The 26254-nt window shown below is 61.0% G+C and overlaps 2 protein-coding genes across 19 annotated transcripts in view; one reads left to right on the plus strand and one right to left on the minus strand.

Annotated features, from left to right (window-relative positions):
- Positions 1-12502, minus strand: part of TMC8 (transmembrane channel like 8) — a 25853-nt gene extending 13351 nt beyond the window's left edge. For 2 of the 7 annotated variants that reach the window (XR_011562160.1, XM_070773993.1), the window contains exons 1-15: positions 10760-11337; positions 9884-10125; positions 9533-9681; positions 9007-9156; positions 8623-8708; positions 7956-8092; positions 7543-7690; positions 7003-7173; positions 6555-6694; positions 4113-4236; positions 3682-3779; positions 3304-3487; positions 2958-3088; positions 2710-2868; positions 2204-2282 (exon numbers count right to left, since the gene is read on the minus strand). Coding sequence is in view for 6 of the 7 variants with exons in the window: in XM_070773993.1 (XP_070630094.1) it covers positions 2204-2282; positions 2710-2868; positions 2958-3088; positions 3304-3487; positions 3682-3779; positions 4113-4236; positions 6555-6694; positions 7003-7173; positions 7543-7690; positions 7956-8092; positions 8623-8708; positions 9007-9156; positions 9533-9681; positions 9884-10035 (1908 nt within the window). In the remaining variant the exon portion in view is untranslated. Of the gene's footprint in view, positions 1-1081; positions 1616-2203; positions 2283-2709; positions 2869-2957; positions 3089-3303; positions 3488-3681; positions 3780-4112; positions 4237-6554; positions 6695-7002; positions 7174-7542; positions 7691-7955; positions 8093-8622; positions 8709-9006; positions 9157-9532; positions 9682-9883; positions 10126-10759; positions 11343-12374 lie in introns of those variants that run through there. The other 5 variants (XM_019981889.2, XM_070773992.1, XM_070773995.1 and 2 more) reach the window with 5 other exon arrangements.
- The window catches only part of TMC6 (transmembrane channel like 6), a 17829-nt gene continuing 4014 nt past the window's right edge, over positions 12440-26254 (plus strand). For 3 of the 12 annotated variants that reach the window (XM_019981881.2, XM_070773989.1, XM_070773990.1), the window contains exons 1-20: positions 12470-12578; positions 12812-12907; positions 15205-15346; positions 15501-15643; positions 15807-15902; positions 16234-16392; positions 18144-18249; positions 18373-18466; positions 18697-18954; positions 19241-19431; positions 20529-20673; positions 21304-21459; positions 21883-22037; positions 22134-22215; positions 22373-22470; positions 24020-24115; positions 24387-24462; positions 25473-25606; positions 25747-25923; positions 26002-26080. In XM_019981881.2, the coding sequence (XP_019837440.2) occupies positions 15288-15346; positions 15501-15643; positions 15807-15902; positions 16234-16392; positions 18144-18249; positions 18373-18466; positions 18697-18954; positions 19241-19431; positions 20529-20673; positions 21304-21459; positions 21883-22037; positions 22134-22215; positions 22373-22470; positions 24020-24115; positions 24387-24462; positions 25473-25606; positions 25747-25923; positions 26002-26080 (2304 nt within the window). In that variant the 5' untranslated portion in view covers positions 12470-12578; positions 12812-12907; positions 15205-15287. Of the gene's footprint in view, positions 12579-12811; positions 12908-13051; positions 13545-14855; positions 14987-15204; positions 15347-15500; positions 15644-15806; positions 15903-16233; positions 16393-18143; positions 18250-18372; positions 18467-18696; positions 18955-19240; positions 19432-20528; positions 20674-21303; positions 21460-21882; positions 22038-22133; positions 22216-22372; positions 22471-24019; positions 24116-24386; positions 24463-25472; positions 25607-25746; positions 25924-26001; positions 26087-26254 lie in introns of those variants that run through there. The other 9 variants (XM_070773987.1, XM_019981883.2, XR_011562158.1 and 6 more) reach the window with 9 other exon arrangements.

Here is a 26254-nt window from a genome sequence, read left to right on the forward strand (position 1 = left end):
CAGCATTACCTCCCCACCCCCCAGGACTCCTTAAACCACAGGGCTGGGCTCCATTCTATTCGAGAAGGTGGGGTAGGGCCTGGGAATAGGCTTTTCTGACAAGTCCCCAGGAGCTGTTGGTGCTGGTGGTTGGGGACCACACGTTGACCCTAAGCTGCTAGTTGACAATGTGTCTCGCAGTGTGTGTCACTTTCTTTGCGGCCAGGCTGGTTGCCCTCTCCAGACTGAGCACACAGCTCCCTGTGTCTCCTGCAGTCTCATCACCAGCCCCAGAACAGGGCCCTGCACTTGTTGACAGATGGATGGGTCATGTGACGCTGGGTGAGAGAGAGAGACAGCGACAGAAGGAGCTGTAACAGCCAAGCCTCCAGTGACCACAGGAAGCCTCTGGACTGAGGGCGCCAGGCCAGAGCCGCCTGGACGCCGTGTCCAGGCCAAGAATCCAGCCAGGCACTGGGCCCCTGCTGCTGGAAGTAGAGGCTGGGTTGGTCAAGCACGTTCTGGGGTTTCTCCTGACCCTCCCTCCTGGGTCTTTGGGCCAGCAGTTCTCAACCCTCGCTGCTGTTGACAGTCACCTGGGAACTTGAGAAAGTCCCGATGCTGGGCTGTTCGTTGCACCTGGATCATTGGCATCAGAATTGCTGGCACAGAGCCAGCATTCGACAGGCTTCTCAAGTGTTCTCTGAGGCTGAGAACCATGGATTGAGAACCTCTGCAACCTCAGCACTGGAGGCTTGGGAATCTTGGACACGGCCCTGCCTGCCTGGGCAGGGGGCTCCTCTACCTCCCTGGAGCCCACACTCTGCGTCTCAGGGTGCAGATCAGTTCTGAGTGCTGCCCCTTGGGGACTCATAACGACTGTGGGTCTTAATGGCCCCACACGTGATGGAGGAATTACAGGAGGCTGTGCGGGTGCCTGCAGTCAGAGCATGGCAAGTGCGTCTGCAGGTCTGCTTTCACTACGGCCAGGCCTTTCCCTTCTGACAGACCGCGGTCTCCGAGCCTTTATAAGGGTACTCCACACACTAAACAACTCCTAAGCACCCCCGGTGGATGCGTATTCATAAAGCACGTTCATGGGTCGCTATGCTAATATATTATGTATTTTATAAAACTTTAACAAAAATAGAAAACTTTAAAGGACAGAGATAAAAATATAAATACAAGTTCCCATATTTTCTTCCTGCTGCCCCTGGGTGTATGCACCCCACCTTAGGGCACCCTGTTGGAGGGTCCACTGAGGGAACCAGGGATCAGGAACGTGGGGCGAGGGGGCAGGAGGTTGGGGTGCTGCACGTGGGGGCCTGGTGAAGTTCTGGGCAGTGGTGGTCGTGGTGGCGGGGGCGGGGGGTCAGTGCTACAGCTCCGAACCGCTGGGGAAGCGGAATCTATGGGCGGGGACCGAGACACCGCGCAACCCGGCGGGGTCTTCAAGGGAGGGTCCTGGCTTGCGTGGCCTGGGTCCCGGGGAGCCCGGGCACGGAAATCCGGGGCAGAAGGATCTCGGGCGTGATCCTCGGGACACAGGGGACTCAGGCCCCAGAGAGTCGCCGGAGCCCGGCTCCGCTAGCAGCCGCGACAGGTCATCCACCAGGTGCCACTTCTCCTGGACTTGCTGAGGCCGAGGCAGGGGGCGAGCAGGCCGGTTAGGAGCCGCAACTCCTCTCACCCGCAGGCGGGCGGGGGAGAATGCAGCCGGGCTAGCAGTAGCCGCTCTGAGGCCCCGCCCCAACCGGAGCTAGCCCGGCTTCCCCGCCCCGCTGCGGCCTCGCCCTACTAATCTCCCGCCCTACGCTAGACTCCGCCCCGTCAAGGTCCCGCCCCTACCCGCCCACGTACGGTAGAGACCACGCCCACCCAAGACACCGCCCCTCAAGACCACGACTACCAGATACCGCCCCTTCTCAAAGACCACGCCCGTCAGACGCCGCCCTATCTCAAGGCCACGCCCATCACACCGCCCGGGCATGAGACCACGCCCCCACCAGAGTCCCGCCTCCCTGACATTAGGCCAAACCCACACTCGTGTTAAACCGGGTCTCCAGGCCTAAAGCCACGTTTCTGTCGCCCGGCTCCGCCTGACCTGAGGCCAAGCCTGAGGTCCCGGTTCCCTCTCTCCATCTTCCCTGCTTTTATCGGCGGCCCGCGGCCCCAACAGGGTCTCGCCAGCAGTCCCCTTGGCCCCAGTCCTGCGGATACTTACCCACACCAGCTGCTTCCGCAGTCTCCGGATGGCTCTGGAACTGGCCTGGGACTGGGAGATGCACACGGTCAGGACAAGGCTTTGGAGAGAAGGGGAGGTATGGTCAGTCAGCCCCCTACTTCCTCCTTCCCCCCCTCAATCTCTTAGAAAACACCCCCTGGGGGTCCTCTCTCTTCCAGGATCCCAGACACAGCCTTTCTTTCTCCTCTCTTTCCTCCCGCGTGTCGCTCAGCCCCTCTCCTCTGGACGGCAGGCTCACAGTGCGTCTGCACCAGGCACCATACTGCTCCAGTGGTCATTTCAGGGGCTTTTACAGGTGAGGATGTAAGGGCGCTTGCCCAGGGGCATCGGGGAACCTCCAGGCCGCCAGACCTGGCCCCTCTCCATCCCTGGCTGTCCTTGTCTGGCTCCTGGATCCCCTGAGACTGGCTGGGGTGCCCATGGACAAAAGGATCCTCCCCTCCCAGGTGCCCGTTCCCTTGGCCCTCCGCTGCCCTGAAAGGCACCTGAGTAGGATGAGAAGCGGGAAGCTGAAGGCGTGGGAACCCAGGTAGTAGAGGATGCGCTGGCTGGGGGGTGGGAGCCAGAGGGCCACCAGCTCAGGGACCACCTGCCAGGGGGCCGAGTAGTTGGCAAAGAGGCCACAGTCCCAGGAGGAGCGGATGCTGGGAAAGAGATGGACAGAGGAGGGCCAGGGTCAGCGACCAGGCGAGGAGCCCCGGCCCAGCTGCCTCGGGCCCTCTGCTCCGCTCACCTGCTGACCACATAGCCCAGGGGTACGGCGGCCAGGAGCAGGCCCAGGAGGAGCACCAGCTGGAAGAAGAAGATGGAGCTGGAGGCGCGGAATCGCCGAGGGGACGCCCTGGAGTTCCTCAGCAGAGTGTACTGGGGGGAGAGGGAAAAAGGACACAGGGGGGCATCCTCAGCGCAGTGTGCAGACTGGAAGTGATTGGTCAGCGCAGTCTGCAGACCAGAGGTGCAGTGTGCAGATTGGAAGTGGCTGGCAGGGCAGCCGCAGGATGTGAGGGCTGCCCCGCCGATGGCGCTCAAGGTGCCCACGCAGGTGCACCCCTGCGCCCTGCCGGCCCCAGAGTCCTCACCTTCTTGATATAGAAGGTGAGGAAAATGAAGATGCTGTTGAGCAGGGGCAGCAGGGGGCAGTAGAAGAGGCCCATCCAGGTGACTGTCTGCCCCTCCACGATGTCCAGCACGTTCTTGGGCACCAGGAACTCCTCTCGGTCCAGCCAAACCCAGAACCGGCCAGAGAACCGCTCCACCAACATCCTGGGGAGGGAGGGAACAGGTCCCCACCACCCAAGAGGAGTGTGTGAACCTCACTGGTCCGGGCCCTGGACCTTCGCACACACGCACTCACACGGGACACACGAGTGTAGAACTGCTCACAGCCTTGGCCGTGGCCACTGGCCATCCCCCCAGACACACCCACGCCGCCCCCGTGGTGTCCCCACGTGGCTCACCTCCTAGGCAGGCTGACAAGGAAGGCGAAGGCCACCGTGAGGAGGAAGTTGAAGATGCTGAGTTTGTACAGCTCCTCTCCCACCGAATTCTCCCAGCACTGATCAGAGGGGGTATCTATCACTACCCTCGGTCCCCAACCACCCCTTACCCACCCAATAGGGGGACCCTGAAGTATAGGAGCCATGCCTGGAGTCTGATATGATTAGCTAAGTTAAAATCCAGGCCTGGAGAATAAGACGGGCAGCCAGTTGGAGCTGCCTCCTCTGCACAGGGCAGTGTGATGCGAATGGCACTCCCTGGAGGTGACTGCTGAGTGCACAGCTCTGCCCACAGCCTCTCACAAAGGTGAGACCAGAGAGGGGCAAGGAGATCAAAGAGGTGGGGCTTTGCAGAGGACAAAGGGAGAGGCCCGGATGGAGCCACCAGCCACCTGGTAGTCACAGGCGTTGTAGCCGTAGGACTCACAGCTGGTCTTGTTTCTGCCGATGCACAGCACGGTCTGGCCCAGCGAGAAGGAGAACATTCCCAGGCTGGCCAGCTTAAGCACCACGCACCTGGGGGTTGGGGTGGGGGCGGAGACTGTGTCAGGGGAGTAGCCCAGGTACAGGGCACATCTACCCAGGACACAGGTGTGGCTGACATCTGCACAACCTCAAGTTTTTTCCTGGGACCAGCCCCCTCTAAACCCAGGGCCCAGCTTCCTTCCAACCTGCTCCATCCATGGCAATGTTTCCCAAAGTGTGTTCCCCAGACGACTCACAGGAGAATGGTTCTGTTTAGATCAGTATGGCAAACAGTGCACAGTCGAGCCATCCTTCCCACAACACCCAGCTTGGAGAGTCACAGGAGGCACACATGGGCCTTTATATCATTAATGCAGGTGAGATCATTCTTCTAAGACCTATTCCCAGGTGGCTTGCTGCTGCTAAGTCACTTCAGTCATGTCCAACTCTGTGTGACCCCATAGACCGCAGCCCACCAAGCTCCCCCGTCCCTGGGATTCTCCAGGCAAGAACACTGGAGTGGGTTGCCATTTCCTTCTCCAATGCATGAAAGTGAAAAGTGAAAGTGAAGTCGCTCAGTCGTATCCAACTCTTCGAGACCCCATGGACTGCAGCCCACCAGGCTCCTCCATCCATGGGATTTTCCAGGCAAGAGTACTGGAGTGGGGTGCCATTGCCTTCTCCGCCCAGGTGGCTTAGTGGGCGAATAATCTGCCTGCAATGCAGGAGACACGGGTTCAATCCCTGGGTCAGGAAGATCCCCTGGAGAAGTAAATGGCAATCCACTCCAGTATTCTTGCCTGGAGAATCCTACGGACAGAGGAGACTAGCGGACTATAGTCCATGGGGTCGCAAAGAGTTGGACGCGACTGAGCATACTATTCACACTGTCCATATACCACAAACAAGTGCGTGCATGCTCCTGAATAGTATATAACTGATCACACAGGTAGGGTGGCCCAACCCAGAACCATCGCTGCATGTTATATACAAGTGTGCACTTTCTTTTTTTACTTTTTCTCTGTATTCTGTGACTGAGCCTGTGTCACCTGCTTTGGAAGCAGGGAGTCTTAACCACTGGACCGCCGGGGAAGTCTCACAAAGTGTGGACTTTGAATGCTGATGCATGTCAAGAGGCTGGTGGAAACAGTGGTTCTCCTGTCGAGGAAGGCACAGGTGGGTAGGGGCTTATTTTTATCTTTCATCCTTTGAGCATTTTGAATTGCATGTGCTATTACCTATGTGTAGTCAAAGCTGTAGTTTTTTCCGTAGTCATGTATGAATGTGAGAGTTGGACTATAGAGAAAGCTGAGCACCAAAGAATTGATACTTTTGAACTGTGGTGTTGGAGAAGACTCTTGAGAGTCCCTTGGACTGCAAGGTGATCCAACCAAGAAATCAGTCCTGAATATTCATTGGAAGGACTGATGCTGAAGCTGAAACTCCAATACTTTGGCCATCTCATGCAAAGAACTGACTCATTTGAAAAGACCCTGATGCTGGGAAAGATTGAAGGCAGGAGGAGAAGGGGATGACAGGATGAGATGGTTGGATGGCATCACTGACTCGATGGACATGAGTTTGAGTAAGCTCTGGGAGTTGGTGATGGACACGGAGGCCTGGAGTGCTGCAGTCCATGGGGTCGCAAAGAGTCGGACACGACTGAGCGACTGAACCGAACTGAACCGATTACCTATGTGTGCGTGTTATTACCCGTTCCAATAATAAAGTTTCAAACCAAACACAGTCTACCTTGGAGGGACTCGGAATGGGCTGCGGACAGCTTCTGTGCCAGGGAAGGCTGAGGAAAAGCAGGCCCTGCTGAATGACTGGTGGGTGGCAGAGAACCTGAGCTGGAGCTGGGGGGGCTAGGGAGGCGGTGGCTGGGTCCAAGGCAGGACCTGAGTCCTGAAGAGGGAGACAGAGCAGAGCCTGGGGGTGGAGGTGGGCTTGAGTGAACCTGCACTCAGCAGGCGTGGGGAGATTCCCTTGACTGAGGCACTTGACCCTTTCAAACCTCAGTGTCCTCATCTATCCAGTGGTGGCGAGGATGGTCTTAACTTCACAGGTCATGGGAGGGCTATCAAGGTGAGGCCTGTAAACCCTCAGGGCACACGGGAGGGAGCTGTGTTCCTAGGGCGGTGACTGTAGTACCCTGTGTCCCTGAAAAAACAGTCACTGGCTTGCTTTGGATGGTGGGGACGGAAGAACCTTAGACGGGCCCCCCGAGACTGTGTGTGAGAGTGGCTGCCTGCCTTCCCTTGCTCGGGGCCCCCAGTACTAGGCGATAATCAAGACAGGTGGCAGGACACAGTGTTCCCCTGCCCTCCACACACTGTCACACCTGTCACCCCCCAGGTGGCACTCACCAGATAAGGGTGAGGTTGACCTCAGTGTTGGGAGGGTAGTTCTCCAGCTGGACCAGGAAAACGAACAGCAGGGGACCCAGAAAGTTGACCAGGGCGATGACCCCAGGGGGCAGGTACTGGAGCAGCAGAAACAAGGACTCCTGTGGGGAGAAGCAGGTAAGGGGGTGCTGTGGGCTGGAGGGCCCCCAGCAGCTCGCCCATGCCCTACGACCCCTTCAAGTGTTGCTCTGAGGCAGGGCGGGCATCTGGGAGCCCCTGGACTATTCCCAGTGACAGCGTGGTGGTGGGGGGAGAGCCTCAGGCAGAGCCAGTCTGACTTGGTCGTGACCTTGGGCAAATTGCTTTAACCTCTCGCAGTCTCAGTTTCTTCTCCTGCAGAGTGGGGCCATCCCATCCCCTCCCCCAGATCTGGCTGGGATGAAATAAATGCATGTCAGCCGCCTGGCACCTCCTTGTTGTCCTGCGAGTACTTGGTGGCCCAGAAGATGGCGCTGATGGCTCCAACCACCAGGAGCCCGATGAGGATGTTGACCCGAAGGTAGGTGAGCAGGTGGCAGGCCCTCTGAGCCCGGGTCTGCTGCTGCAGGAGCAGCAAGTGACGCCCCTCCTCCAGCTCCATCTGTCACGGGGGCAGGGCAGGCACGGGTTAGGGCTGGCCCAGGTGGAAGGGCAGCGGGGCCAGCAAATAGCCCCAGGTTGGTGTGGGTGGGGAGACAGGCTGCAAGCCCTAGGCAAAGCTGGGGTGATAGTAGGCTGGGGACAGACGGGTTGGTTTTATCCAGAGCCCCCCACTCCAGCACCATGCAGCTGCGTGCTCACACCCCAACATGGCCCAGCACCCCACTTCCCTCAAGCTGGAAAATCCTGTGTGCACACACTCTTACACTCCCACACTCAAGCCACACACTCATACACAAAGTCCCATGTGCTCTCACACTCATCCACACCTACACTCACATCTCACATTCATGCACGTCCTCATGCACACCTTGAATTCATTGCTGATCTCATGCCTCTTGATGGTGGCGGCCTCCTGCCCCCGGATGCAGAAGTCCCAGGACGAGAAGACCTTTGCACTGAGAGGCGACCGATAGTCCTGGCCCAGGAACATCTTCTGTGGCAGCCCCTTCACCATCCTGGAGGGGGCGGTGGGGGGCAGGGCTCAGCCTTGGCTCAGCCCTGATCTGGGGTGGGAAGCCCCGGGCAGCCCCAGGGGCAGGCTTGGACCTTGGCCTGACTGGGGGTGGGGTGGGGATACAGGAGTCGTGGCTCTGCCCCTGAGTTCTGCAGCTGGGAATGCAGAGTTCCGGGCCTGGAGTCTGCCGGCAGGGACTCCCCACCAGCTTGAGGGTACCACACTGAGGAGGAATGATCAGGGGAGACCCGGGGCTCTGCTCTCACCTCCGCAGAATCCCACAGAAGCAAAGGAGCAGGCAGGCCAGTGGGCTCAGGAGGTAGGCCAGGCGGATACTGTATGTCGAGCTGCTTTCGGGCCCCGCCCGGTACGCTCCGTAAAAGAGACAGGTGTTGTTGAAGGCCTGTGGATGTCAGACAACGATAACAGACCCAGGCTGTGTGCTGAGCGTTTTCTTGCTATTAACACAGTAACCCTGACAATAACCCCATCAGGTAGAGAATAAGAGTATCCTCATTTCACAGAGGCCCAGAGGGGTTAGGCAACTTGCCCAAGGACACACAGCTTGGAAGAAAAAGCCAGAACTGGAACACGGCAACCCACACAGGAACCACGCCGTGGCTTCCAGGAATGAGGGTAAGGTGGTGCTTATCCCAGAAGCCTGGACACTTTTCCCTTCTTGTCCTTCGTACCCCCACCCTACCTGGGCTCTGAGGGCTATGGGCACATGCATGGGCCTGGATGGTGCACAGTGGCCACAGCCTCTCTCGTGACTCAGCTGCTGACCCAGACAGCCTGTCTAGGAAGGATTGTCCCCCTAGAAGCCAACATGCCCTTGGAGGGGTCGGGGGTCATCTTGGACTGGGGTCTCCTGAGGCCATATCCTCAGGTCCCCCAGCCTCCCTACTCCTTGGCCAGGACAGACTCACTCACCCTGCCGGTAAAAACATTCCAGAGTAGATTGTTGAACTTGGAAACACCGGTCTGGGGTAGGTGGCCACTACCAGGACACTGGAGAGCTGTTAAGAAGGGAGAGGGGTCCCATAGGGGAGGGTCCCCAAGGCATAGGGGAGGCTCTGCCCCTCCCACTCCATAGCCCCCAATTTCGGGAGGCCTGAGAAGGGTCCTGAGGGCATGTCAGGAGGCTGGCATGCAAATAGTAAGGTCAGGCAGAGTCTCAGGGCTGGACCCAAGCAGGTTGATGCCCAGGGTTGGGACACAGAGGATTGGGGCAGTCCCAGCATGGGAATGCTGGACCAGCCCCCAGGGTTCAGGTGGGCTCAGGAGAACTGTTCTCTCCATGGGCCGGGCACTCACTGAAGTTCAGAGCCGGTCCTGGGTCAGGGGGCCGGAGCCAGACCAGGGGCAGCAGGACAAAGCTGCAGGTCAGAAGCAGGGTCAGCAGGTTAAGTAGCAGCAGGAAGCGAAGGAAGGTGAAATAGGACTGGATTCCAGTGCCAAAGAGGCCTGCGGGGGACAGCAGGGGAGTCAGGAGGCGCCCAGCTGTGGGCCCGACTGGTCATCCTAGGGCTGACCAACCCAGGGAGGGTGTGGGTGACTAGCCTCCCCAGGACCTCAGTTTAATGGCCAGTTCCGCAGGCTTGCCTAGCAGTACCTCTAACAGCCACGAGGGCGCGCCATCGTCCACCAACGTTTTGGGGGACTGGCTCTGGGGGCAGAGGCGGGTGTGTGACCGCAAAGCCACGTGATTGAGGGGTGATTGGTGGAGGGGTGGAAACGGTGCAACGGCAAAGGGGGGTGATGCCCTCTTCTGGTTTCTAAACTAGACGCTGAGACTCCAGAGAGGGGAGGAGAAAGGTGGGGGTTGGGGTTCAGGTCGTACCGCCGATCTCGTAGAGAGCCCCCTCCCAGAGCCCACAGCCCCGGGTCAGCCGCCGAGCTGCCTCCCCCAGTCGCCGACCCGCAGTCTGCCGCCTGCGACGCCACTGCTGCCAGCAGGAGGTCTTCACCCCCTCGGGCTCCCGTAGCTGCCTGGGATGGGGTGGTGATGGGGAGGGGGTTGCCCTGAGTCAGCCAGCATGCTCACCTGGCCAGGCAGAGCAGCACCCTGGGCCAAAGTCTTTCCAGGGCTGATGTTTCCACCCCGCGCCCGTCCAACAGGTGCATTTCCCCCCCCACCCCCACCCCCACTGCTTGGCCTCCGCAGTGTTAGGCAGGGCTCTCCGGCACACACCGGATAAAGCGCTTGTCCATCATGGCGTAGGGCAGTACCCGCACCGGCTGCTGGGAGAGGCACAGCCGCTTCATCTCCTGCTCACATAGCTCCTCGCCCCCTGGCTCGGCTTCTGGCTCCCCCGGGGCCTGCCCCGAGCACTGCCTCTGCATCTCTGCGGTGGGGTGGAAGTTGGGGCGGCAACGCGCCCCTTCCTGGGAGAGATGTGGGGTGGTTGTTGAGGGAGCCTCACAGTCTTGGCCCTGGTATGGTCAGTAATGAAGAGAAATACTGTTGGAGGAGATCTGGCTCAGTGTCCAGCCACGTGTCAAAGCAACATATGGCCTCAGTGTTCCCATCTATCAAATGGGGAGAAAGGAGTCCAAAGGGCTCCGAAAGATGGGACGTCACAAAGGAAGCTAAGGCCAGGTGGGGCCACCATTAAGCACGGTGGGGCCACAAGGCCAGCTCTGCCCTACTCCAACCTGCTCCCAGGGGCCACAGGCCTTCACCAGCACCCTTTGGCAAGAGACAATTCCACGTGCTGATTCTCCCACTGGGACCGAAATAGTTCCGGCCCCGAACCCCAACAGTTCCCAGGATTCAGCATTTGCAGCAGCACCTCGAATCTGGACCTGCTGGGACCTCCTCTGTCTTCCATCTGGTGGTCCAGCTCCCGGGTCTGGGCCACCAGAGTTCCCCAAGGAACCCAGATGGGGGGGGCGTGGCTACAGCATCAGCGGTGGGAAAGGGAGGAAGGAAGGGGCCCCTCTGCTGCTCAGCTGCGGTTCTCACCCCTCCCCCGGCCAGCCACCAGCAGCTTCTGGGCTTCAATTCTCTCTCCCACTCCTCTGACGATCCGCCTGACCCCCCACACACAACTCTGCATCCACTCACCTGGGCCCCAGAGACCAAGTGCCCGGAGGAGACCGTCCTCCGACCGGCTCCCGCCACGCCGGGCAGGGTTGCGAGAGTCGAGGGGAGCGGGGTCACATGACAGGAACCGTAGCTCCCCACCTTCTGGTCGCCGCCTCTCCCCTCTGTACTCTTCTCTCCCCGACCTCCGGCAGTTTCCCCGCTCTGCACCGAGGCCCGCACTTCCTGCCGGGGCGAGGGGCGCGGGCGGGCAGGTGAGAGGCGCCGCGGCTGAGCGCTGCGCTGGGGTCCGGCCCTGCCCCTTCCCGCCGGGCACCCGGGCTGGCGACACGGCGTCTGGGACAGGGTTTGACCCCGCAGGGCTGCGGGTGGCGGGCTGCGAGCCCCGCCTCTTATCCGCCGGGAGCCCCGGCGGGCTGTGCTGGGCTCGCAAGGCGCGAAGAGTACAAAAACTTAGTGGGTGGGTCCCATCACTTGGAGCTGCCGGCCCTGGCGGTATTTCTCAACATCCCGCCTCCCATCATCGGCACTTGAGACGAGTCGGCCCGGCGCCTGGCCTATAGGAAGCGCTCAGGAACCGGCTCCACTCACGCCCCGGCTCCACTCACGCCCCGGCTCCACTCACGCCCCGCCCCAGCGACTTGTTTCAGAGCCCTCTTGGCCCCTTTCTCTCTGCTGGGACCCCGTGGGAGGCCCCGCGATCCTGCCCTTGCTTTTTCTCCCTCTCCACCTCCTTCAGGACCCCGTCATTTCTAAGGAGCTCAGAGGTTTTCCTGCCTCTCTGCGCAGTCCCCTTCCTGGTTTTCCAGACCCCTCCTCTATGCCCCAGGCTGCGTGCTGGTGCTGGGCACACAGTGAGCACAGAGAGGGGCCCGAGAGCTGTGAAATGGACTGGCAAATGTACATGTCAATAGAAAGTGCCACATGCTCCAACAGGGGTCAATCCCAGAAGACTCCATGGAAGAGGTGACTTTCAAGTTGGGCCTGGGATCGTGCAAATACAACAAGCTGGAGCATGGGCGTGCAGGGTGGGGAACAGTGTTGGCAGGGAGAGGCAGGGACTAGGCAGGGCTTGTTCTCCATGCTGAGGTGCTTGCGCCAAGACCCAGCCGGAGGTAAAGACTCTGTGTGGACATCCTGGCTTGGCCTACCTGTCCTCCCCTCCAGGAGGGCCCTCTCCTTCCTTTCTGCCTTCCAGCTCACTTTCACTGCCCACCTTCCCAGGCTTCTCCCAGCCAAGAATGGCTCCCACCACTGTCCAGAGGCCACCCTTTTCTCAAACCCAGGGGACTCTCCTCTGGCCCTCTCCCGGACTCTCTCGAGGTCAGCTTTCTAGGTAGAGTTCCTGGGTGGACAAGATTCAGGTCGTGATGGATGACCCCCCTGGAGGCTGACTGACCACTCAGCCTGCTTCCTCATCTCTGAACTAGGGTCACCGGTGCCCCCCACCCTGCCTTGTGGGGAATAACTGAGCAAATAGGAATGGGGACAGTCCCCATCTAGCACACAGGAAGTGTGCCGGAACTCGGCGGGAGAAACAGCAAAAGCCACGCCCAGACTGGGGCGGAGATAAGCCCCAGGTTCCACCAGACAGTTTGCGGGAGTTGCCGGAGGCTGTGCAGGAGGAAGGGGTTACCCAATCTGGTGTGGCAGGGCCGGCCCCATTCGTGTGGTTTTGCTGCCTGGTGTTATTTTGATCATCGCTCTGAGAAGCGGGCAGGTCTGCGATTACTGTCCCCGTTTGAAACTTGGGGAAACTGAGTCCCACAGAAATTGGCTTCGACCAGAGACTAGAAGGCTTCTAGATACTCGGCCGCCTTCATCCTGCTCAGACCTCTGGGTGGGTGAGGATAAGGATCGAAAGCTGGCGGGGAGAGGGCACAGTTCGTCGAGGGCTCGATGGGCAGGAGAAGCGGGGCGCCCCCCCCCCAACCCCGCCGTCGGGTCACGTGACTTATCGGAGGCGGGTCACCACGTGGGCCGGGCTGGGCGGTGCAGTTCTGTGGCTCCGCCAGGTCTGCCTCGTCTCGGGTTGTCCACTCGCTCCCTCTGACCTCTCGGTCCCTCCCGCAGTTGGTGGAGTCCGAACACAGTTCCCGGCGGCCCTTGCTGGGCAGGGGCGGGGGACAGGTGAGTCGCCGCCCGTCCCCGCTCCCCAGCGCCCCCCAGGTAAGCGGCCAGGATGTGGGACCCTGGTGGGGCGGAGCGATAACTCTGCGGCTTAGGGGTGGTCCCCGCCCCCTCCCAACCCCATCCGGTTCCCTTGAGGCCACCAGCTAGACCCCCTCCAAGTTCCTTTGGGACTCTGAGACCACTAGGCACTGAGTTCCCTCCCGCGGTTCTTCTGTATCTCCCTGAGTTTTGCGGAGGGTCCCGCTGGGGGATCCCACTGCACCACCCGCCCCTCCCCCTCGCCCCTGCAGGTGCTTCAGGGGGAGGGCAGAGGTTTTTGTTTCTCCGGAAGGGAAGGGGTAGAGGCCCCCGTAGGTACCACTGATCGAAAGTGAGGGGGTGGGAGACTGGCAGATGAGGGTCCAGGGGCTCTCAGAGCTGTCACCGCCACTGGGCTCGCAGGCGTGGCTGCCACTCTGCCTTGATGGTAACTGCCCCCAGAGGACTCGCTTCCGGCTGGGGTGGAGTTTCTGGAGACTGGGCCCGGCCCTGCACCTCCCTACCCAGCTCAGGGCTCAGTAATGGTGCGCCCCGGAAACTCCTGCCCGACTTGTCCCCACCTGGGCAAGGGTACCAGGGCCCTGGGTACCACCCAGGCAGAAGTCCAAAGCAGTGCCCAGGTGCCAGTGCCCAGGTGAGCCCCCAGCCCCCACGCAGCCTCTGAGCACCTCCCACACGCCCTGCTCCTCCCTCCTGGAGAAGGGGTGTGTGGGAGAGGCCTGTAGCTCAGAACTTGGGAAGGTCTGTGTTTCCTGGAAGGAATTCCCTCTCTAGACTGTGGGGGCACTCTCAGCCCCGGCTCCAGCCACTTTTCCTTTTAGGCCGAGTCAAGAGTCCACCCCTGACCTCTGCTGGTTTCTCCACACTGTGCTCCTGTGGGAGAAAAGGGACGGGGCTTGGGCTGTGTGGGGCCTGGGCTCTGAGACTGGACACCCCCAAGCGGGGGCACTGTCTGGGCACAGCCCTAGTGGGCTGGGCACCCCGGCCTCGCCTGAGGAAGCCCCTTGAGCTGAGCCAGCTTTCCTAAGTGCTGAGCTCCCTGGCGTTAAGGGTGGGGAGAGGGGCGGGGGTGGGGGACAGGGCAGACTGAGGGCTGGGCCCAGTCTTGCTGGGGCAGAGTCCTGCAGGCGTCAGCTGGTGGCTGGGAGCCCGCTCCCCCCCACCCCGCCCTACTCCCACAGGGTGGAGAGCCTGGACAAGGCCACCCTGGTTCTGTTGTCCTGGGTGACGGCAGAGCCCGGACAAAGGCTGGACAAAGGCTGCCTGTTTAAGGCCCAGCCCCCTCCCCAGCCAGCTGCCTAGGCCTGCCCCGAGGTGATGGAATGTAAGGAACTCTCAGGAGGGCTGAGACCTTGATGTGCCCAGCTTGGCACAGAGTGACCGCCGTGGAGGGGGGACGCAGTCTGGGGTGCAGCTGAGGCCATGCTGTCTGCTGTTCTGTCCGGCGCTGGTGAGGGGTGAGGGGCGCGGGCCCAGGCCGCTGGATCCTGTGAGATTTCTGGCAGGAGGAAGTGCTGCGGGGTCACGGGTGGGCACAGGAAAGGCCCCAGCTGTCCTGACCTTTCTCCCCAAGAGGGGGGACTCCCCAGGTCAGAACCTTAGGAATGGAGAGCTGCATCCGCAGGCCCCCACCCGCCCATCCTCTTGCAGGAATGGCGCCACTGAGGAAACCGGTGGGGAACTGCCCAGACTCCCCTCCCTTCCTTCCTCCCTAACCGCCCTCCTCCCCTCTGGTGGTGGAGGAGTCTCCCTGTCAGTCCATTCCTGCCTGCGGTTTTTCTCGGGTCACTCACTGGTGCTTCCCAGGTGGCGCTAGTGGTAAAGAACCTGCCTGCCAATGCAGGAGACCTGAGAGACGCAGGTTCAATCCTTGGGTTGGGAAGATCCCCTGGAGGAGGGCATGGTAACCCACTCCAGTATTCTTTGGGTTTGTCTGGTGGCTCAGATGGCAAAGAATCTGCCTGCAGTGCGGGAGACCCGGATTTCATCCCTGGGTTGGGAAAAGTCCCCTGGAGAAGGAAATGGCCACCTACCCCAGTATTCTTGCCTGGAGAATTCCATGGACAGAGGATCCTGGTGGGCTACGGTCCATGGAGGTCACAAAGAGTGGGAACGACTGAGTGACTAACAACACTGGACCGTGTGACCGTGTGTTTCGTGTTTGTCTGTAGATGGGGGCAGGGTTGGGGCTCAGGCAGCCCAGGCTGGAAGCGGCACCTCCCACGGTCCCCAGGGAGTGGGTGGCGGGGCTGGGTGCCAGGCTCACTTTGCTGTAACGATTCCTGTCTCATCAGATGGGCAGCGGGAGGCTCTGGAGGCCGTGTCCAGGCTCTGAACTGCGCTAGGGCTGTGGACTTGCTGGCAGTGGGCTGCAGACATGTCCCAGTCGCCAGCCTTTGTCCTCAATGTCCTCGAGACCCCAGAGGACCCAGAGGGGTATGTGCTCTGGGGTGGGGCTGGGGGCCGGGATGTGTCACCCCCAGGGAGAGGTGGGCTGGACCTCAGCCCTTTGGAGGGGGAAGGCTGCTGGGGTGAGGACTGGATCAGCAGCAGCCTGACCTCCCCGCCACATCCCCCATTCTGGATCCAGCAGCCAAGAGCCCAGCCCCTATGATGAGAGCGAAGTGCATGACTCCTTCCACCAGCTCATCCAGGAGCAGAGCCGCTGGGTGGCCGAGGAGGGGCTGGAGCTGCAGCAGAGGCAGCCGGAGACTGGCGCCCTGGGGGCCTCAGGTGAGCCCACCTGTCCAGGTGCTGGGATGCGGTGGGCAGGGCACTGAGCCTCTCACCCTCTGAGGAAGCCCCTCCTAGCGGCCTGGGGAGGGGGCTGGGCGGGGAGATCTCCAGCCGGCAGGATCCGTAGAACCTCTGGACAAGTCTTAACTTTGCTGGACAGGCAGCGACCACGAGACCATGCTGGGGCCTGAGGGTGCCCCCGTCTACAGCATGGCCACGCTCCGCATCTTGGCCAGCATGCCCAGTCGCACCATTGGTGAGTGGGACCCTTTCCCTTCGGACCCTGGGCTGGGCTGGGGTTTCTGGCTAAAGATCTACAGATCCCAGAGCTGGGCCCCATCTGCTCCCACCTCACCCTATCTGCTGCCTGGAGGCCCAGCCCAGCCCCAGGCAGCCTCGCTGGGTTCTAAAAAAATGACTCCAGAGTCATCATGGGGATAAAAATAGACTCTTGGGAACCGGTGGAGCTTGAGGTCTCTTATGAAGGGACTTTCCTGGGTCCTGGGAAGCAGTGTGTGTGTGGGGAGTGGTGGTCCCTGCTCCACGTGAGGGGGTCGCATCCCTCCACTGACCAGTGGCCTCCGCAGGCCGGAGCCGTGGGGCCATCATCTCCCAGTACTACAGCCGCACGGTGAAGCTGCGTCGCAGGGCCGGCCGGCCGCAGCTCAGGGACATGGGCCGCTCAGCCCGGCCCAGCCTCCGCCTGTACGACCTGGAGCTGGACTCTGCGGTCCTGGAGGAGGAGGGTGAGTGGGGGTGGGGCGGGGCCTCACTGGGGAGGACATCTGCTGGCGGGGTGGGGGCTGGGGTGAAGCGGGCTGTCTGAAGGTCCCCTGGAGTGAGGTCCCTTTGCAGGCGTACAGGAGGGTCTTGGTGTCCCAGCCATTGGGACAGAGAAGCATGGGCCTCTCCGGCTGCACAGGATCTGACTCAGCAGCCAGGCACTCTACAATGTCTGTCGAGTGTTTGTAGTGTCACAGACGCTGGTATTGGCTTTGGGATGTGATGGTGGTGAGCATATCCATTCAGTTCTCGTGCAGTTTATCATCTGGTGAAACAGGAACCAAATAAACGGATAAGTGATGGTTAAGGAGATCCAACCAGTCCATTCTGAAGGAGATCAGCCCTGGGATTTCTTTGGAAGGAATGATGCTGAAGCTGAAACTCCAGTACTTTGGCCACCTCATGCGAAGAGTTGACTCATTGGAAAAGACTCTGATGCTGGGAGGGATTGGGGACAGGAGGAGAAGGGGACGACAGAGGATGAAATGGCTGGATGGCATCACTGACTCGATGGACGTGAGTCTGAGTGAACTCCGGGAGTTGGTGATGGACAGGGAGGCCTGGCGTGCTGCGATTCACGGGGTCGCAAAGAGTCGGACACGACTGAGCGATTGAACTGAACTGAACTGAACTGAAAACTCAGATTGAGATGAGATGTGATGGCTGGATGGTGTAGCCGATGCAATGGACATGAACATGGGCATACTTTGGGAGACGGTGAGGGACAGGGAGGCCTGGCGTGTTGCAGTCCATGGGGTCACAAAGAGCTGGACACAACCCGGTGACTGAACAGCAACAACAAAGCTCAGACAAGGGCAGCTGAGGAAAAGTGCCTGGCAGGAGAGCGTTGCAGCGCCCATCTAGCCTAGAGGAATCCTGGGAGGCTTCCTGGAGGACGTGACACTAGAGCTGATGGGGGCATGTGCAAAGGCCCCGGGGTGGGAGCCTCCTGGCTTCCCTGAGCATCTGGGAGGCTGGTGTGGGGGAGTTGGGGAACAAGAGAGAAAAGCTGTAGGAAGGCGCAGGGCCCAGCGCACAGGTCAGTCTTCAACCAAGTGATCTCTGGCAGCAGCGCCCAGGGCCTTGGGCACTTCCTGGGGCCCTCCTGTGTTTCCCCTCCCTGTTTACCCAAGGGCCCCAGCTGGTAGGTGATGGAGCAGTGCAGGGTGATGTGAGCTCAGGGGTCAGGGTGAATGTTCCAGTTTTATTGTGCGAACCAGGCTGGGTGTCTGCTTTCCGGTCATTTCTTATCTGGAAAGAGGAGTTAAAATAGCATCCCCTTTCCAGAGTGGGTGTGAGGATGAAAGGAGAGAGGCCGAGGGGTGGCCAGATCTCCAGACCCCGCCGTCCTCTACTGACCCCAGCGGGGCTTGGCATAGTGGGAAGTGGTGGGGGGCTGGGGGGCTGGGACCCCATTGCTGCTGAGTAGGGGGAGCATATAGGGCTCCAGTGCATGGGGGGATCAGAGCAAGATGCTCGAGGGGCCCCAGGAGGGGAGTTTGGGTCAAGGAGAGGGGCACTGGGCTGGGCCTTGGAAGATGCGGGGAACTTGATTGTGTCCTGGGCTCCCGGGGGTGGAGGTAAGAGAGGGTGACGGCCGGCAGGCATGTGGGCCTGGCCCGGAGGCAGAGGCCTGGGTGGCAGGGGACGGCCGCACGGCAGGAGGGAGGGCAGGGTGCCGCGGGAACCTCAGCGCGCCTCCTTCCCCCTGCAGAGAAGCGGGGCCTCCTGGTGAAGGAGCTCCAGGGCCTGACAGCGGCCCAGCGGGACCACATGCTTCGGGGGATGCCCCTGAGCCTGGCTGAGAAACGCGGCCTGCGGTCAGTGCCCCTCCACCTCGGGTGGCCCCCAGACGCCCCTCCTCGGGTGGGCGGGGCAGGGGATGATGGCGGTCCCCGGTGGGGAGGGAGTGGACCGACCCCAGACGCTGCCTCTGCCCCCAGGGAGGAGAGCCGGCCCCCAAGGGGCAAGCACAGAGCCCAGTGGCACCGCGGGCTCCTCTCCTGCTGCGACCAGCTCCGTGACAGCTGTGTCCTGGTAGGAGCATCTGGGTACCCGGGAGGGAAGGGATGGAGTGGAGTGGGGGCGATGGGGGGGTCCTTTCTCCCTCCGAGTGACGCCTCCAGCCTGGCTCCGGGCCGGGGCTGACCTCCCTTCTCCCCTCACGGCGCCCCTGCGCTCCGGGCCCCAGACTGGACTGCGGTCCTGTTGGGGCCGGCTCCCCGCCCCGGCCCCGCCTGAGAGCCGTGCTGCCGCTGTCCCCGCAGGCCTCGCACAACCTGGGGCTGGCGCTGCTCTCGGGGCTGCAGGCCCTGATGCCCTGGCACTACGCCCTGAAGCGGATCGGGGGCCGGTTCGGCTCCAGCGTCCTGTCCTACTTCCTCTTCCTCAAGACCCTGCTGGCCTTCAACACCCTGCTGCTGCCGCCGCTGCTGGCCTTCATCGTGGGCGTGCAGGCCGCCTTCCCGCCTGCGCCCACGGGCCCGGTGCCCGCCTTCACGGGCCTGGAGCTCCTCACCGGCGGGGTGAGGCTTGGCGGGGAGGGGGCGGCGAGCAGGGGCACCCTCTCGTTACACCCCCACCCCAACTCCTGCTGTGGCTCTGGCTCCCTCGCTTTCCCTGAGACCCTGGAAGCCCTAGGGCAGCCGCGCTCCTCCGTTCACCTCCGTGTTCCCCTCACCCCGCCTGCTCTCTGGCCCTTTCCCGTCTGCCTTTCTCCTCGCTCCGCCTTCTGGGTGCCCTGCAAGCCTGAGGGTGGGTCAGCTGCCAGGAGGGCAGACTCCCTGACCCTGCCAGGCGTTTTCTCCGCAGGGCTACTTCACCCACAGTGTCATGTACTACGGCTACTACAGTAACGCCACGTTGAACCAGCCTTGTGCCTCCCCACTGGATGGCAGCCAGTGCACTCCCGAGGCGGGCAGCCTGCCCTACAGCATGCCGCTGGCCTACCTCTTCACTCTGGGGGCAGCTTTCTTTATCACCTGCATCACTCTGGTCTACAGGTAATGGCTCTCTGCCGTGTGAACCCAGTTCTGAGCATCACTGACCCACCCATGCATCCATCTGTTCATTCATTCATCTATCTGTCTACCTATCCATCCGTCATCACTCCCTCCGTTCATTCATCCGTTCATCTGTCCATCCATTAATCCATCTGGCTACCCATCCATTCATCATCTCTTCATCCATCCAGCCACCCATCCAGTCATCCATCTAGCTACCCACCCATCCATTTTCCCATCCACTCATCCGTCCAAAGATTGAAGGCAAGAGGAGAAGGGGGCAACACAGGATGAGATGGTTGGATGGTAGGGACATGAGTTTGAGCAAACTCCGGGAGATAGAGAAGGACTGGGAAGCTTGGCTTGTTGCAGTCCACCTTGGGGTCACAAAGTTGGACACAGCTGAGTCTGAACAACAACAATCCATCCATCATCACTCTATCCATCCATCTATCTATCAACCATGCGTCCGTAGATCCTTCCTTCCATCCATACTTTCATCCACACACCCATCCACTCCACACACATTTGCTGCGCTCTGCTCAGGGCAGGAAGATAAATGAGCTCGGTGCACATCCTTGAGACGCTTGCTGTGTACAGGAGAAGACAGGCCAGTGAAGAGGCTGGGAAACTGTTGCGTTGCTCAGGTGTTATGGAGCATGGGAGTCAGACCAGCTTCCTAGGGGGGTGGCCCTAGTACCACAGAGGGAGGTTAAATAAGGGCAGCCAGGGAAAGACAGAGGAAGGTACTCTGGTTCTCAGAAGAGGCAGTGCACAGGTCCTGAGGTAAGCCAGAAGCTTCTCTAGCCACGTCTGGGTGGGAGGCAGCCGGCGTGGTGGTGGGGAGTGGAGCTGACCCCATTTCTAGCCCTTTGTGGCTGCTGGGCATCCTGCTGGACAGGTCTGACCTAGGGTGGGCGGTGGTCCACCCCAGGAGGCTGAGAGCTCTGGGCTAGAGGTGGGGCAGGGAGAGTGGCCGGAGGCCCATCAGCACTGGCCGGGGGCGGGGGGCCTCCTGTGAGTGGCCGGTGCACTTTGTCAGATCTGTTTCTCCCGGCCTCTTCGCCTTTTGCCAAGCCTGGCTCTGCTTCTCCCAGCATGTCCCGCTCTTTCGGGGAGAGCTACCGAGTGGGCAGCACCTCGGGGGTCCACGCCATCACCGTTTTCTGTTCCTGGGACTACAAAGTGACCCAGAGATGGGCCACCCGGCTTCAGCACGACAACATCCGAACCCAGCTGAAGGTGAGCTGGGGGCTCACAGCCCCCTGGGGCCACGGTCTGCCACCCCCGTGTCCAGGGGAACACCAGTTGGGGCCCTGCAGTGGGCCTTCGAGAAGGGCTTCCTCTTCTTGAAGGCCCCGTGTCCTCCGGCCCTGGCAGGAAGAGGCCTCCGCTGTGCCAGCTGGCCCGCACTCCCAGACCCCCCGGTAGCCCTGGGGTACAAGTGAGAACAATGAGGTCTCAGTCCCTTGCCCATGGCCCTTTGGGCCAGAGGGTGGCTGAGCTGGGCCTCCTGGAAGATTCTCTGCTGTTGGGGGTCCCTGCTGTGGGATTCGAGTCACAGGCGCTCAGTTTTGACCCAGCTGTCGGGCCCTCAGGGAGCGTCCCATGGCTCCTAGTCGGTGAGGGAACAGCTGTCTGCAGGCAGCACGGCTCAGTAGGCAGGTGGGGGGCAGGCCACGTCCCTGGAGACGGGGCCTCTGACGGAGCCACAGGCCGTGGTACCGGGGGCAGGCGGGAGGTGAGCCCTGGCCCCCCCGACCCCAAGCCTCCCCGTGTGTCGGCTCCGTGCGCCCCCCCGGGGTGTGGTGCGCGCGTGGGCAGGTCCCCGCGTGTCTGTGCCCTGGGGGACAGTCTCGCTGTCACCTGCAGGAGCTGCTGGCTGAATGGCAGTCACGCCAGCACCGCCGGAGCGCGTGCGGGCAGCTGCGACGGGTGGCTGTGCTGGGGCTCGTGTGGCTGCTATGTCTGGGCACCACTCTGGGCTGCACCCTAGCTGTCTACACGTTCTCGGAGCTCATGATCAAGGTGCGGAGAGGGCGCGGGCGGCCCCCGAGGAGGCCGGGGCCTCCCACTTTATTAGCTGGGGCTCCTGGCCTCCCACACCCTCCGCCCCGGCCCCCTCCAGAGGACACTTGCCTCCCGGGCCTTGTTCTCATTCTAGTTCTAACGCTATTATGACGTCCTTTTGTTTTCTTGTCTTTTGGTTTCTCTTTTCACTTTTTTTCCGACACCTGCGTTCCATCCTCCCTTCTCCGCCTCCCGCCCCCCTTCCTGTGCGGTTTGAACACAGGGCCTGGGGTGGGGGAGGTGTGCCTGCATCTGCACCTGCTCTGTCCCCCCAGACCCCTCCCTGCAGCCCCTTCCCCCCCGCGGCCGGGCCCGGCAGTGGACCTGACCCTGTCCTTGGGGCCCCTCCGGGGACCGCTGCCCCGCCCCGCCCCGCCCCAGCAGAGCCCAGTGTCCGCCGAGCGGGAGGCTGTCCTGCTGCTCCTGCCCCTGGTGGTTTGCCTCCTCAACCTGGGGGGCCCCTACCTGTTCCGCATCCTGGCCGCCCTGGAGCGGCACGACTCCCCAGTGCTGGAGGTGTACGTGGCCATCTGCAGGTGCGAGGCTAGCTGGGCCAGGTGCGGGTTTCTGGGGCGGGACTTCTGTCTCCCAGGCGCCCTGCCCTCAGCCCATGCACCCACCCTTTTCCGCAGGAACCTCATCCTCAAGATGGTCACCTTGGGGATTCTTTGCTACCACTGGCTGGGCCGCAGGGTGGGCACCCTGAAGGACCAGGTGAGGGTGGGCCGGGCGGTGCTGGTGGGGGCCTGGGGCTCCCCGGGCCCCTCACAGCAGCCAGCCCTTGCCTGACCTTCCCTGGCTCTGTCCGCAAGCGTCCTGGGGGCACCCTGGTGGCAGGGGAGGGTGAGGGCTGAGGCCGCCTCCGTTTCAGTGCTGGGAGAACTTCGTGGGCCAGGAGCTGTACCGGCTCATGGTGATGGACTTCATCTTCACGCTGCTGGACACGCTTCTGGGGGAGCTGGTGTGGAGGTGAGGCCCGCGGGCTGGGTCCCCGCACCTGGGCGTCCCCTGCAGAAGGGCTCCTAGCGTCCTCCCCTGCGTGTGTGGTGGAGGTGGGGTCACCTGGGCGGTCCTCAGGCCTCTGAAAATCAGGACCTGACCCCACACTGGGACCACAAATTTCCACCCATGACAGCTCTTCTGTAAAATATCGTTAAACTGAGAAAAACCCTGAGAAAACAGGATGTAGCGTATTTTTAGATCGGAAAGGAAAACAGGTTTCAAAATGATGCATGTAGTCTAATCCGTCAAGGGAAAAAAGGGTCGGGAGGAAGCACAGAAAGTGGAAGAATGTGTTCAGCCGTCCTGGCTGTGGGTGCTAGCATGGCAGGTGTCATTTCCTTCTTTTTTGTGTTTTCTTTGAGAACATTGGAATTTAAAAATAATAAGATTTTTACTTAAAATTTTTTCAAGATTGATTTTTATTTTTGGCCGCACCTCGTGGCATGCAGAACTTCCCCGACCAGGGATCGAACCCCTGCCCCCTGCAGTGGAAACGTGGAGTCTTAACTACTGGACCACCAGGGAGGCCTCAATAATAATAAAAATAATTTTTTTAGAAAATCTTTTTTTTCCTTGGCCGTGCTGGGTCTCCGTTGCTGTGTGCAGGCTTCTCGCTGGAGCGGCTTCTTCTGCCGTGGAACACGAGCTCTAGGCCTTGGGGCTTCAGTGATTGTGGCATGTGGGTTCAGTAGTCGTGGCTCCCGGGCTCTAGAGCACAGGCTCAGTAGTCGGGGCGCACGGGTTTAATTGCCTCATGGCATGTGGGATCTTCCGGGGCCAGGAATCAAACTGTGTCTCCTGCACTGGCAGGTGGATTCTTTACCACTGAGCCACCAAGAGGGATGCCATATCTGATAGCTCAGCTGGGAAAGAATCCTCCTGCAATTCAGGAGACCTTGGTTTAATTCCTGAGTCAGGAAGATCCGCTGGAGAAGGGATACCCACTCCAGTATTCTGGCCTGGAGAATTCCATGGACTGTATAGTCCATGGGGTCGCAAAGAGTCAGACACGACTGAGCGACTTTCAATTCACTTTCACCAGGGAGGGAGTGAAAGTTGCTCAGTCGTGTCCAACTCTTTGCAACCCCACGGACTGCAGCCTGCCAGGCTTCTCTGTCCATGGAATTTTCCAGGCAAGAATACTTTCCCTTCTCCAGGGGAAGTTTTTGACCCAGGGATCGAACCTGGGTCTCCCTCATCACAGGCAGATTCTTCACCGTCTGAGCCACCAGGGAATAAGATTTTTAAAAAGCAGTAACACCTTTGATGCCAACGTGCATGTTTGCACTGGGGTGTATCGCACGTGCTTAGAAAATGGACAGAGACTAAGTCAGCTGCAGTGCAGACCCCTCCGTGTGGGACCCCAGTCCGCCGTCTCCCCTCAACATCGATGGGCACTGGGAGGGGTGGGCTGGCTCGTCAGCTTGCCGTGCAGGTCAGGGTGGGGTCCCAGCGTCCCTCGGGCTGGTCTCGGGGATCGGTCCTCCTTAGTGACCCCTGGGCTCTTCTGCCCCAGGCTTTTCTCTGAGAAGCAGCTTAAGAGGAAGGGGAAGCCTGAGTTCGACATTGCAGGAAATGTTCTGGAGCTGATTTACGGGCAGACCCTGACTTGGTGAGCATCTCCCTTGTGTGTCCCATTGCCCAGCCCCCGGGGAGGCTGACCCCTTCCCCCTCAAGGCCCCAGCAAGGTCCAGTCCTGGGATTCTGGAGTGACCTGACCCCTCAGCCCCCAGTGGACCCAGGCTCCAGTCCCCTTGCTGGGCTTTCCTCAAGGTCTGATCCTGAGCCAGGCCTGGGGGGACAGTTCTGGACCTGGGGAGCAGCCTGGGGGTCAGGACCCCAGACCCTGGACTGCAGCCCTCTCTTCTCCACGCCCTCCTCAGGCTGGGGGTCCTCTTTTCCCCGCTCCTGCCCGCCATGCAGATCATTAAACTGCTGCTCCTCTTCTACATTAAGAAGGTAAAGGTGTTGCTGGGTCCTGGGGGTGGGGGCGCGGGGGGCAGCAGGCCTGGGGAGCGTGTGCAGCCAGGGTGGCCACTGGGCCGGCAACACGGAGCCCTAGGACATTAGAACTCTTCCCTGGCCTGGGTGGTATGTGGCTGGCAGCCCAGGGCCACCCTCTGGGGTCAGTCGCACAGACCCCAGCTGATTTCCGGCCCCGAATCTCTGCCTTTGGCAGGCTGGCAGCATCCCGTTAGGGTCTATGGTTGTCGCCACATGCCCGTGTGTACAGGTCAGGGCTTCCAGCCGGGGGCTCAGAGGCGCTCAGAACCAGCACCTCCTCTCCTCTGCTCCCCGTGTTTCCTCATCTGTACACAGGGGATATGGGCTGCCCAGGTGACTCAGTGGTAAAGAATCCACCTGCTGAGCGGGAGATATGGGTTCGATCCCTGGGGCGGGAAGATCCCCTGGAGAAGGAAATGGGAACCCACTCCAGTATCCTTACCTGAGAGATCCCATGGACAGAGGAGCCTGGCAGGCTACAGTCCGTGGGGTCACAAAGAGTCTGACATGCTTTAGTGACTAAACAATAAAACAAACAAAAAAACCCCATGGATGGTGCCCTAGGGGGCACTGCTGGAGATGATGTTTATAAAGCCCAGGGCGTGGGTCTGGCCCACTGGAGACCTTTAGTCAATGGAGGTGGCTTTGAGTAGCATCCCTCCTGCTTACAAGTGAGCTGGCCAAGCATCCCCTCATGTCCATTGGTCTCCCCTCTGCAGACGGGGAGGTGGCCCCACTGGCCCTCCCCAGCCTGCGGGCTTAGGATTTCAAGCGTCTGCCTCTCTGTCGGGCTGTTCTGAGGTCTTGGCTCAGGCTGGAAGCCGGGCTCAGGGTGCTGGAAGCGCAGCACCCCCTCAGCCCACGGCGGGCCTCGGTCCTGTTCGCTCTGGGAGGCCCCACCAGGCCTGGGAGTGGGGGTGGTGGACGGCAAGGTGGTGGTGGCCGAACGCAGCCTTTGTCCCCAGGCCAGCCTGATGGCCAACTGCCAGGCACCCCGCAGGCCCTGGAAGGCGTCCCACATGAGCACCGTCTTCATCTCCCTGCTCTGCTTCCCCTCCTTCCTGGGCGCGGCCGTTTTCCTCTGCTACGCTGTCTGGCAGTGAGTGGGCGCCTGGCCTCCGGGGTTGGGGTGTGGGGAGGGCCGCCTGGCGAGGCTCTGACTGCTGGCCGAGGTTCGGGTGGTGTGGAGCGGCCCTTTGCCCGGGCTCAGGGGTCACGCCGCCCACCCTCTGCCCCCAGGGTGAAGCCCTCAAGCACCTGCGGCCCCTTCCGGACCCTGGACACCATGTATGAGGCGGGGAAGGTGTGGGTGCGCCGCCTGGAGAAGGCGGGCCCCCGCGTCTCCTGGCTGCCCTGGATCCACCGCTACCTGGTGGAAGATACCTTCCCCATCTACCTGGTGTCAGCCCTGCTGCTGTGAGTGACGGGGTCCCTGGCTTCTGCCACCCCCGGGGCTCCTGCGAGGGGCCCAGCCTGACCACCCGTCTCCCGCAGGGCTGTGATCTACCTCAACATCCAGGTGGTGAAGGGCCAGCGGAAGGTCATCTGCCTCCTCAAGGAGCAAATCAGCAACGTGAGTGCCCCTCTGAGCCCTCCACCCAGGGTCCCTCCAGGCTTTTAACCTCCCCGGGATCTGGGCTGTGGAAAGGGGTTGTTTGCTAAGCAAATTATATCAATTGAGATACATAGTTTGTATTCATCAGAGTTGTAGATGGGAGGCAGCCAGGCTGCCCATCTGCAAAGAGCC

The sequence above is a fragment of the Bos indicus genome, chromosome 19 (genome assembly GCF_029378745.1).
Source record: "Bos indicus isolate NIAB-ARS_2022 breed Sahiwal x Tharparkar chromosome 19, NIAB-ARS_B.indTharparkar_mat_pri_1.0, whole genome shotgun sequence".
In the NCBI taxonomy this organism is placed as follows: domain Eukaryota; kingdom Metazoa; phylum Chordata; class Mammalia; order Artiodactyla; family Bovidae; genus Bos; species Bos indicus.